We start from the raw sequence: 11,879 nt of genomic DNA, 5'->3' as shown, positions 1-11,879 counted from the left end.
CCGGGCCAACGGCTTGAAGGGCCAGGCTTTGGGTCCCATGTACACAACTGCCTCCAGGTGGAGGAGGACTCAAGTGCAGCATTTCATTAGCATGGAAACTTCCCTTCGGAGGGGGAATCGGGACCCCAGAGGAGGTCCTTGTTTGGTAGCAACTTCCAGGACCATCTCTAGCAGTATTTGTACCTGTTTTAGCTGCATCCTCTGACCAGCTGGCCCCGTTTTTCCTTAAGCTGGATGACACAGGAGCTCTGCCTGCTGCAAGGAGTGAAAGGCGAAGAATCTGTTCCCCGCTCCAACTGAGGCTCTTGGTCCCCTCCAAGCCCCTCATCCAAGCCAGTCACAGGAGGATGGAGGCCTGCCTGGAATATCCACCCTCTGGGGAAGTTCATATGCTTCTTGGCCAGGACCCACAACCAAGTTTCTGAGGTTACTGGAGTGCCTCCCCCCCATCTCACACACCCCAAAAGCAGCTCAAGCTACAGGAAAACAATAACCATACACCAAGCTGGCCCTAGAACTTTGGCGGGGGTCGGGGTGGGAGGGTGGGGAAGGGTCGCCTAGGAGAACCTATGGCTTTTCTAGCCAAGGCATTTTACTAGGTCCCCTTGGCCTCTGTTCACCGGGTGTCTCGCTTGCATCCTCACTGCCCAGTTGACACACAATGTAGGTCTGGCCCAGCACGTCTGTGGTGGGTGAGGAGGTCATGAAGACAATTGCTTGCCAAAGTCGGAAGTGCAATGCTCCTTTGACTCGGCAACTCTTGGGAGGATGTGGAGATCGGAAATTCATTTATTTCACAAATGTTTGTTGAGTTCTGCTGCGTGCCAGGCAGGGTACTGAGCCAGGGGTTAGAGAAAGAAAAAAAAAAAACCAAACCACCCATGAATTTGTCGAGGACCCTGCCCTCTTGGGGTTAACGTGCTAGTTTTCTATTGCCTGATAATCCATTTTATAGATGAGGAAAGCGTGGTATATATCCGCAGCTGGCAAAGGGTTGGGCCGAGACTTAAGTACTGAGGTCTATGAACAATCACTCTCACTCCGAGGCCCGGGCCTCCCATTCCTCGGAGGGCCCTTCGTGCGACCCCCTTTCTGTTCCTCTCGGAGTCCTGGGCTGCACCAGCCTGCTATCTGCTCCGGCGCTAGCCCCAGAGGTGCCGGCCTAGCTGATGCCCGAAGAAAGAAGAAAGCAGACCGCGGGCCGACTGGGCCCGCCCCAAGCTTGCGCGAGTTGTCGGCGCCCGGGTCTCTGGTGGGGTAGGCAGAGGCGAGCTCCGCCCCGACCCTGCTGCCAAACGAGTGCGCACGCGCAGCGGGCCGCGCTCCCTCGGCGGCACCGCCCACCACCGGGGGACGTCGGCGGCGCGCGACGTAGTTCGCAGGATAAATGCGGTGGCGCCGGCCGTAGGAGCGATTAGGCTGGGGTGCTTGGGTGTTCAGACGCTTGGCGGGGTCGTGGCCCGCGCCTGAACCTGCCCTGTTTCGCGCTGTGCCATGGCGGACGAGGGGAAGTCCTACAACGGTCAGTGCTGGCTCTCTGGGCGGGAAGCGAGGCGATCTGGGGCCCGGTGGGCGGTGCCGGCCTAGGCCGCAGCCCCGGGGCGGGAGGCCGCGAGGGGCTGGGTGTCCGCGGCGGGGGGGGGGGGGCGGCGCGGGCCGGGGGCGAGGCCACCCGGGGGCCAGGCCTCCATCGAGGCTGAGCGCCCGAGGCGTTGGCTCGGGAATCCTGGCGTTGCGTGGAGCTTCGGCTTGGAGCGGGTGGCTTGGCGGCGGGGTGGCGAGATTCCTTTGAACTTTGTAGGTGGTTGATGCTTGTCAGTTCAGTTTGGCGGCCAGACTCTTCCTTTAATGTGAGTCAGTGCCCGCCCAGTTCATCAGCTGCCCGTGTGCTGCTTTCCACCTCGTCCAGTCTGTCTTGCCCCGCCTCCCCTGCGGCCTTGGCTTTGGCTTAATGTTTCAGACCTCCACACCAGCTCCCTGTGCTAGTCCGAACACTACACTGGATTTTAGTCCAGAATAGTGGGTAGGAGCGCAAGAAGACCGAGGTTTGAATCCTGAGTTGTCTTCACTAAGCTTGAGTGAAGTCCACTCCCGGGCCTTACTTTCTGTCCCCGTAAGGAGGTAGTAACAGTGTTTATTTTCTGAGTGTGTCCGTGTATGTGCTAAAATGAGATCATTCCTATCAGGTGCCTGGAGCATAGTGCCTGACACTGGAGAAAGTTCTCAGTGAATGTTAGCTGTGCCTTCTATTCGTTCCCCCCCCCCCCCCGCCCCCTCCACCAGGGTCATTTCTTAGGGTTCATTGTTTGCAGAGTACTTACTAAGCAAGAGGCAGATCTTTTTAGGAATCACAGACCTTTTTTTTTTTTTTTTTTTTTTTTTTAAATAAGCCATTCCTACACACCAGGATTCAGAAGGTCATGTTACCTGAGAGCAGTCAAGGACCCTTGGTTAAGCTCCCTAGCTGTCATTAGAACCTGAGTCTTAGGAGTTGTCTCCTGAGTTAAAAGGCATTTCTGGGGGCACCTGGGGTGGCTCAGTCATTTAAGCCTCCGACTTTGGCTCAGGTCATGGTCTCACAGTTTGTGAGTTTGAGCCCTGCGTTGGGCTCTGTGCTGACAGCTCAGAGCCTGGAGCCTGCTTCGGATTCTGTGTCTCTGTCTCTCTCTGCCCCTCCCCCATGAGTACTGCTCTGCCTCTGCCTTGGTCTCTCTCTCAAAAATAAATAAACACTAAAAAAAAAAAAAAAGAAAGATTTTTTTAAAAAGGCATTTCTGGCCAAGGAAATGAAGAGTTCACTCCCAAAACTTCAGAGTGGCAGTTTGAGAACAAGAGTTTTTAAAAAGCCTTTAAATTGACCACCTTTGTAACCGTATGCCATTTGTCCTCTGTATTGCAAAAGTATTGTTTACTGAAAGCTAATGTAATCACTGTAATTGGTTGATTTTAGAAGATGTGAGAGAGGTCACCACCCAGAGTTTGAGAGGGGTTAAATAGATTTGGGAGGCTAAGAAAGCAAGTTTCAGGTGAATTTCCCCGGGGGTCCAAGTTGTGTCTAGTTCTGCTTTGGGTCCACTCACACTTCCACATTGTGCTTCTCTTCTCTGTTAGTTCCAGTTTCTGATTCCTTTTCCTAAAGCCCTACACTGTCTTCCAGTAACATTTCCCTCATGCCGCCATGCCACAGAGAGGGTTCTCTCTCAACAGACAGAAGTTTGCAGGGAAGTGGCCCCTGTAGTTACTGTGTATCTCATCCGATAGCAGGGTGCTGGATACTGTGACTGCCCCAACAAGGTAGCTGGACTAGCAATGTACTTTCTAACTGATGTTCTGCTTTTAACCCCAGAGCACGATGACCGTGTTAGTTTCCCTCAAAGAAGAAAGAAGGGCCGGGGTCCCTTCCGGTGGAAATATGGTGAGGGGAACCGTAGGTCTGGAAGAGGAGGTTCTGGCATTCGGTCTTCCCGCCTGGAGGAAGATGACAGAGATGTAGCGATGAGTGATGCCCAGGAGGTTCCCCGAGTACGATAGTAAGTAACCAGTTGATCTGGTTTGAATTTAGCGGCCCATTTGTTTGATAAAGCTCTCTTACTGGCCACGTCATTTCTCTTTCCACCTGGAAAAGTGAGGGATGCCAGGGCCAGCTTACTGGTTGAGCAGTCTTAGCTGTAATCCTGACAACAGTGTGGGCAGGCCTTGGAGAAGACATGCCTAGTGTTTGTGGGCATTTTGTTCTCTGCTTCCCCATAGCAACCCCTATGCTGCCCGACCCAACCGTCGAGGTGACAGTTGGCATGATCGAGACCGCATTCATGTTACCGTGCGGAGAGACAGAGCTCTTCCAGAGAGAGGAGGGGCTGGCACCAGCCAGGACGGGACCTCGAAGAACTGGTTTAAGATTACAGTGAGTGTCTGGGGAAGTGGATGTGCAAGGGAGACAGGGAGCTGGGCTCAGAATGAAGGTTTCTACTTTTCACATGACAAAATCTGTTTTCTCCACAATCAGGTGTCTCTCCTTTCTTCTAGAACACCCAAGAGCAGGTTAAGAAAAGGAGTAGGATAAGCAGGATGCTGGGGGGCAGGGATGGGGACACCATCTAAAGGGAAACATGAAAACTGGTTGGGAGATGGAGTAATTCCTCTGAATGTCTCCATTTGGCTCAAGCCAAGTGTGGGGCTTCGGGTCCCTTAAGTTCCCTTAAGTGAAATCATGACCTTAACCGAAATCAAGAGTCAGACACTTAACTGACTAGGCCACCCAGGCACCCCAAGAAATGCTAAGTTTAAATAGACAGAAAGGAGGGCAAGGAATCCATGTCTGGCTTGAGTTAAAAAAAAAAAAGAAAGAAAGAAAGAAAACAAAAAACTTTTAACTGGCCCTTTCTTTAGAAAACCTTGTGAGGGTCGGCGGAAGGTGTGAAAGGAGTAGACTGGGGCTGCTGGTCAGCCTTCGTTCCACATTGTTCCCTTCTCTTTCTCTCGTCTAGATTCCTTATGGCAGAAAATATGACAAGTCATGGCTCCTGAGTGTGATTCAGAGCAAGTGCAGTGTCCCTTTCACCCCCATCGAGGTGAGATAAGGCCTGCGTGGCTGGCTGGGCACCAAGGAAGGCGAGGGGCCAGCTGGACCAGGGGCCCTGGGCTCCCGAGTCTCATGCTCTTGTTTCCTCTTTGTGCAGTTTCACTATGAAAACACACGGGCCCAGTTTTTTGTTGAGGATGCCAGTACCGCCTCTGCGCTGAAGGCCGTCAACTATAAGATTTTGGATCAGGAGAACCGAAGGGTGTGTGTAAAGGGCCTGGCGTGGCTGGGGGTGGGTCTTGGGCCTGCTGCTTAGGCCTCCCCGGAATTCAACCTGCCCTCTGTGTCTTCCCTGCAGATCTCTATCATCATCAATTCTTCTGTCCCACCCCATTCTGTACAGAACGAGCTGAAGCCGGAACAAGTAGAGCAGCTAAAGGTGAGGCGGGCTCGCGTCATGTTTCCCTCCAGCCCTCCCACTTCCCACGTGCACTCCTGCCACCCCCCCTCTCCCCACAGAGCCCCAGTGACCACCGGCCCATTTTCCTTCCCCTGTAGCTGATCATGAGCAAACGATATGATGGCTCCCAACAAGCGCTTGACCTGAAGGGCCTCCGTTCAGACCCAGGTATGGCTGATAGCTGTCCCGCTCAGAGAGGTGGGGACCGAGCGGGGGGATCTGTCAGATGGGGACAGTTTGAGAATGGTTTGGTAGTAACTCTGGCCTGGGAAAGTCCTCTCAGACTCGCCTTTCCTTCCTTTCTGTTTCCTGAAGACTTGGTGGCCCAGAACATTGATGTTGTCCTGAATCGCAGGAGCTGCATGGCGGCCACCCTGCGGATCATCGAGGAGAACATCCCCGAGGTGAGGCCTTTGTCCCGTTTTGAGAGGGGAGGAGGCGGGGTGGGGTGGGTAGGATGGGGTTGGGAGGCAGATGCGTCTCTGAACCCTCTGTTGGCGGCGCTTCCTCTAAACTTTCCTCTGCCCGCAGCTGTTGTCCTTGAACTTGAGCAACAACAGGCTGTACAGGCTGGATGACATGTCCAGCCTGGTGCAGAAAGCACCCAACCTGAAGATCCTCAACCTCTCCGGAAACGAGGTGAGGCAGGAGAGCCCGGTTGTGGGCGGGGTGAGCAGAGGGGGGCCCCCGGGAGGGAGTTTCCAAGCTGGGACTCTCGCTGCCTCTCCTTACCGGGGTCTCTTGCCCGCTCTCTGTCCCCGTCTCTGCAGTTGAAGTCCGAGAGGGAGTTGGACAAGGTAAAAGGGCTGAAGCTGGAAGAGCTGTGGCTCGACGGAAACCCGCTGTGTGACACCTTCCGAGACCAGTCCACCTACATCAGGTCAGTTGTGGCCTCTGTCTCCCCTCCCGGGGACCTTCACCCCCTGGGAGGCTGAGCTAATGCACCCTGACCAGCGCCCGTCTGCAGGAGCTGTGCAGCCCTGAGCTGGAGCCGCCTGTCCTTTGGGAGGATCACGTGCTCCTCCCTTCGTCTGTCCGTGTGTCCCAGCTTGGCCCCAAGGTCTCCTCTCCTTCCTTCTCACCTGACTGCCTGTTCGCTGTCCTGTGGTCTTGCCTCTTCCTTCCTGAACACTGCCTTTTCTAGAATCTCCCTACCCTACTGTTCCAGGAAGGGCACCTCCCTTTTTCTACCACGACCAGGGGGTGTCTTGCATATGCCCCGTACGTGGAGCTGCCTTGTGCTAAGAGCCCGGTATTCCTGGGCTGAGAAAGCCCTCCCTCCCCGGGACTTCCTGTTGATGGGCCTTCCCTTCTTTGTCTCACGACGGCCCCTCTTGCTGTGCCAAGAGGGACTCTCCTCTCATGGTCCACGTGCCCAAGGCTGTTGCCTGGGCTTTCCCACTCGTGCTGAGGTGGAGGACTCCTTGGAGCTGGTGCCATGCAGTCTGTCTCTCCTGCCCGGAGCTGTGAGCTGGGCCCTCCCTGGAGAAGAAACCTGGGTTCCCCAAGCCGTGTGATCAGAGCCGGGGCCCCGCCAGCAGGCGAGGGCGACCCAAGGCAGGTGCTGGGCGTGGAGGCCACGGGGGCAATGGCTACCAAGGAGACAGAGAACTGACCCTCTCGGGGGGCGCTGCCCCGCCCTCACTCACACACCTCACGTCACCCTGCTTGGCCCCGGAGGATGGCTGGTTAGCCAGAGACGGGTAAGATTCCTCAGGGAAGGAACAACCTAAGACAGGCACAGTCGCAGAGGGGCCATCAGGAGAGAACTTGGGGGCCAACAGAGGTGGGGCACAGACCCTCACCCCCCCAACTTTGCAGGGGCCTGAACCCTCAACCTTCTGAGGGAGGTCTCCCGCCCCCATGGCTGCTTCGCTTCCCACGCCCAGCTCAGATCGGGACCCAGGTAGCCAGCAGAGACCTGGACGACAGCAACTGCCCTCTCGCTGCAGCAAGAATTTGTTTTCTGTTTCTACCTTGGACCACAGGGAAAGGGGCAGCTGAAGGAAAAGGCTGTGTTGGGTGTCTTCTTCCCTTTTTCCTTCCTTGTTCTTCTAAATGCCTCCTTGGCTGATAGTTCTTTCGCCTTTTCTTTGCTTCCTCTTTCTTTTCTCTCTCTCTGCTCCCCCTCTGTCTCCCCCATCTCTCCCCTGCGCCATCCTACCTTCTCTCTTCTTTTTTTTCCCTTTTCTTCTTCTCTTCTCTTCTCTTCTCTTCTCTTCTCTTCTTTTCTCTTCTCTTCTCTTCTTTTCTCTCCTCTTCTCTTCTCCTCTCTCCTCTCCTCTCCTCTCCTCTCCTCTCCTCTCCTCTCCTCTCCTCTCTTCTCCTTTCCTCTCCTCTTCCTTCGCCTCACCTCTTCCTAAACCCTGCCTTGCTCATCTCCCTGCCCCAACATCCTGTGCCATCCCTGTGGTGTTTCTGGTCTTGGCCACGGCCAGACTGGGCAGAACTGATGGATACCCGTTGAGGCAGCGGAGCCCCTGGGCTCCCACCCCATTCCCTCCTCCCGGGGCTGCACAGGTGAGTAGGTGGAAGGTAAGGGGGGCAGGGTGGGGAAGGACGTCCTGGCTTAAAGCCCGGGCTGGGAGCGCTGTTCTCGTGGCGCTCGGATCAGGCAGAGAGAATAGGGTCAGCCTTCAAGGCAGTTGTCTCTGGGTGCCCCGGGTGAGGTGGGGAGTGGGGCCTCTCTCCCAGGAGCTCAGAGGCTGGCGGGAGTGAGGACGGGAGGGGCTGTCCCTTGGGCGTTGGTGTCTGTGCTCCTAGAGCAGCTCAGGAGGCACGGTGGCTCTGAAGCATCACTCACTTCTGTCCTGTTCTTGACAGCGCCATTCGCGAACGATTTCCCAAATTATTACGCCTGGTAAGTCCGCAGCTTTTTTAACTCTTTTGTCACGAGCATAGCCTCTCCCACCCAAAAGGTCCCACCTCACGTATGTTTGTATGACCATGAATTTGGAGACATGGAGCCCTTGGAGAATCTGGCAAAGGTTATATAATCTTTCTTCCCAGAGAAATGCCTGTAGACAAAAGTTGCACCTGTCACAGCTCCTGGGATCTTTTCCATGTCTCTTTGGCCTCTGACCCCCTCACTCTTAGTTCTCCCATCTAATTACTCATCCAGCCTTTTTCATCTCTGTTTATGCTGTCAACTTCCACTTCCTTTCTGCAGGATGGCCATGAGTTACCCCCTCCGATTGCCTTTGACGTTGAAGCCCCCACGACGTTACCACCCTGCAAGGTAAGAAGTGGGGCAGAGTTAGAACTCGTGTGGGGAGGAGAGTGTTGGTTACGGGATTCTGATACCTGTTTGCTTCCAGGGAAGCTATTTTGGAACAGAGACCCTGAAGAACCTGGTCCTGCATTTCTTGCAGCAGTGAGTATTGCCGGAGGACCCCTGAGGCTGGGGAGAGGTGGGCCAGCCCCAGTGCCGCTCACTCGGGGCAGCTGTTGGGTCCTTCTGTGGATCCAGAGCAGGGAGTTCAGACTGGCCCTTTTGTGCTTCCCGCAGGTACTATGCGGTGTATGACTCTGGAGACCGGCAGCGGCTCCTGGACGCCTACCATGACGGGGCCTGCTGCTCCCTCAGCATTCCTTTTACCCCCCAGAACCCTTCCCGGTGAGTGTCACTGCCCGGGACCAGCATTTCTCGGCAGACGCAGGCTAGCACCTGCCAGCATCCATCCCACGCTGACCGCCGCCTCCTTTTCCACTTATGCCCCTAGAAGCAACCTGGCCGAGTACTTCAAGGACAGCAGGAATGTGAAGAAGCTCAAAGACCCCAGTAAGTGTGTGATGTGAGCAGAAAGCCTGGGACGGAGGTGGGAAGGAATCGGTCACAGGGCTCAGGAGTGTGTGGCAGCCCCTAACCTTGGGTTCTCCCCACAGCCCTGCGGTTCCGCCTGCTGAAGCACACGCGTCTCAACGTTGTTGCCTTCCTCAATGAGTTGCCCAAAACTCAGCACGACGTCAACTCCTTTGTGGTAGACATAAGCGCCCAGACAGTAAGCACCTGTTTCTTCCCTGGCCGGAGCCTGAACTTAGGGAAGGAAGGGGCGGTCACGAGGCACGGGGGACTTGGGCTCCGGCGGGGAGCCCACCTGGTGACTGACGCTGCTTCTCTTTCAGAGCACGTTGCTGTGTTTTTCCGTCAATGGGGTCTTCAAGGAAGGTGAGAACCTTGGTGGAGTCTGGAGTTTGCAGAGTGGGCCCCTCCTGCAGCTAGATTTTTTTTCTCCGCACTCTCGGCTTCTCAGCTACCTTCCCTCTCCTCCCCTGACCTCCTCCTCTTCTGCCCCAAGCCATCTTCATGAGGCCTACCCTCTCCACCTGTCTTTCCTGTCTGGGATATGGGACAAACCTGAGGGTTAGGAGGACGCAGGCTTTGGTGTCAGGCAGATCCAAGGCTCCATTCCAACCTTGGTCCCGTGTGCCCGTGGCCAATTTACATTAACTCTGAGCTTCAGATTCTTTATTTGTAAAAAGGGGTACTAGCCATCCCCTAGCGGTGCTGTGGGGAGTAAATGAAGGGCTTGCCGTAGGACCTTGCACACAGATGTTCTGTGGGTGGGCTAACGGGTGGCTATTGTCCTCGCTGGCCCGACATTCCTCTTCACCTCTGCTCCCCTGTACACACGCAGTCATCCGTCTGGTCTACTTCAGGTTAGTCGTATCAAGTAAGACCGTGATGGGAGAAGCTTTTGGTAAACACGAAGCGTGGCTGATCCTAAGGGGTCATTGCTGTTGTTAACATTACAGTGGATGGAAAATCTCGGGATTCTTTACGAGCCTTCACCAGGACATTTGTCGCTGTTCCTGCCAGCAATTCAGGGTAAGTGTTTGGCTTACCACATGGGGTCCCAGTCCCAATCCATGGCCAGCATGTGGGAATTGGTAGGGGCGGGGATGGGGGAGCCGGTCCTCAGGATGTTTTCAGAATTTCAGAAAGGCTGGGGGGAATCAGGAGGAAGCTCTCACAGTGGTGGTGAGCTTGGCTCTGGAGCCAGGCTGGGTTTTTCATCCTGGCCCCACCACTTCTAGCTAAGGGCAAGTTTCCTCATCTGGAAACTAGTATATTTACTTCCGTGGCCTGTCGTGAAGATAAATGGGATGAGAACTGTCCAGAGTTGGGGGAGAATGTGTAATTGTAGTGTGTTCGGTAGAGAACCGCTTACACGGGTTGTGTGGGAAGGGTCGTAAATGATAAAATGTAATGACCAAGAGTGGGGGAGGGGTACTTTGTGAATGGTGAAAGAACCTGTCGAGTGTAAGAGTGTCAAGTATGAGAACAGGAATAAAGTTGGGAAGGTGAGGTGGTCTGTTTGTCCAGCTGTCTAAAGTGCTTTTTGTCCCACAGGCTGTGCATCGTAAATGACGAGCTGTTTGTGCGCAATGCCAGCCCTGATGAGATCCAGAGAGCCTTCGCCATGCCTGCACCCACACCTTCCTCCAGCCCAGTGCCCACCCTCTCCCCAGAGCAGCAGGAGATGCTGCAGGCATTCTCTACCCAGTCTGGCATGAACCTTGAGTGGTCCCAGAAGTGAGTGCTGGGCATGTGTAGCAGTAGGGGGAAATGGAGGTAGGGGTGGTAGTGAATAATGAGTGCTCCTAAAATTTTAAAAACCAGAACTTGTAAATACGGTCCATAAAAAAATGTGGCCTCTGCATAAATCAGCATCACAAAATTTAAAGCCCAAATGAAGTCTCTTTGTATATACTGTTTTACAACTTACCTTTTTGTTTATCTTGTGAACATCTTTCCCTATCACTGTGTGTGTGTGTGTGTGTGTGTGTGTGTGTGTGTGTGTGTGTATTTTAAATGCTTGTTTATTTTTGAGAGAGAGAGAAAGGGATAGAGCATGAGCGGGGGAGGGGCAGAGAGAGGGGGAGACACAGAGTCTGAAGCAGGTTCCAGGCTCCCAGCTGTCAGCACAGAGCCCAACATGAGGCTCAAACTCACCCTGCAATCATGGCCTGAGCTGAAGTCAGAAGTTTAACCGACTGAGCCACCCAGGCACATCCCCATCACTGTAAAAATCACCTTCCTCCTTTTGACAGCTACTTAGTAATCCTTTGTATCCAGTAGGCCATTGATAGACATTTGGATTGTTACAAGTTTTTTATTTGTATACACAGTGCAAGAATGTATATAATTGTTGGCACACACTGGCAAGTGTTACTATATAATGGACTTTGAAGTGGCATCTAGCCATCAGGGTGAGTGCGTTTTGGTTCTAATGAAGGTGCCTGTTCTTCCCCCACTGCAGGTGCCTCCAGGACAACAACTGGGACTACACCAGATCTGCCCAGGCCTTTACTCATCTGAAGGTAAGTTTTGGGAATTCAGTAGCAAAAAGGCCAGAGATCTCTGGGCCTTCAAGAGGGTCAGGCAAGCTGGGGGTGGGGGAAAGGGGCTGGCTCGGCTGACCTTTTCTTTTTTTGCTAAGGCCAAGGGCGAGATCCCAGAAGTGGCGTTCATGAAGTGATCCGTAGTCATGCCCCAGAAGAAGCCCCCTGTAAAATAGCCCTTGGATATTGACGTCTCCTTGTCATGGCTGTCGTTTTCTCCTCTCTGGCCCGGACCGACCGAGGCCACCCTGTGACTGTGACCGTGACCGACGAGAATGGGCTGCCGGATCCCTCTCCTCACCTGCCTTCTGGGAGACTTCTGGAAGACTTCCGGAAGATTGAGCCTCACTGGTGCCAGGAAGCCAAAGCTTACTTTGTAGAACTGACACTAAACTACCGAAGGACCTAGGTGCTTTGTGTACTTAACCCCAGAACCCTCCTTACTTTTTAAGATAAAGAGTGATATTGTATTTTGTGTCACGCGTGCTAGATTGTTTTTGCCCCGCCCCTGCCAGGAGGTGGTGCGGGGGCGAAGCCTGGCGGGCAGCCCCC

General features: G+C 54.3%; 1 protein-coding gene across 1 annotated transcript; it reads left to right on the top strand.

Annotated features, from left to right (window-relative positions):
• Positions 1-1,362: 1,362 nt before the first annotated feature.
• Positions 1,363-11,797, top strand: NXF1 (nuclear RNA export factor 1). The gene is made up of 21 exons (XM_047070284.1): positions 1,363-1,522; positions 3,347-3,530; positions 3,751-3,904; positions 4,488-4,571; positions 4,680-4,784; positions 4,881-4,961; positions 5,081-5,150; positions 5,298-5,386; positions 5,514-5,621; positions 5,753-5,862; positions 7,806-7,842; positions 8,152-8,220; positions 8,300-8,355; positions 8,491-8,598; positions 8,705-8,763; positions 8,868-8,983; positions 9,108-9,150; positions 9,738-9,810; positions 10,336-10,518; positions 11,246-11,306; positions 11,426-11,797. Exons 1-21 carry the CDS (start codon positions 1,495-1,497, stop codon positions 11,462-11,464), a joined length of 1,857 nt encoding a protein of 618 aa, XP_046926240.1. The 5' UTR covers positions 1,363-1,494; the 3' UTR covers positions 11,465-11,797.
• The last annotated feature ends 82 nt before the right edge of the window (positions 11,798-11,879 follow it).

The sequence above is a fragment of the Lynx rufus genome, unplaced genomic scaffold, assembly GCF_022079265.1.
Source record: "Lynx rufus isolate CCGP_SWC_20201006 ecotype Redwood Valley unplaced genomic scaffold, mLynRuf1.p SCAF_9, whole genome shotgun sequence".
NCBI lineage: Eukaryota > Metazoa > Chordata > Mammalia > Carnivora > Felidae > Lynx > Lynx rufus.
This window is presented reverse-complemented; position numbering and strand designations above follow the sequence as displayed.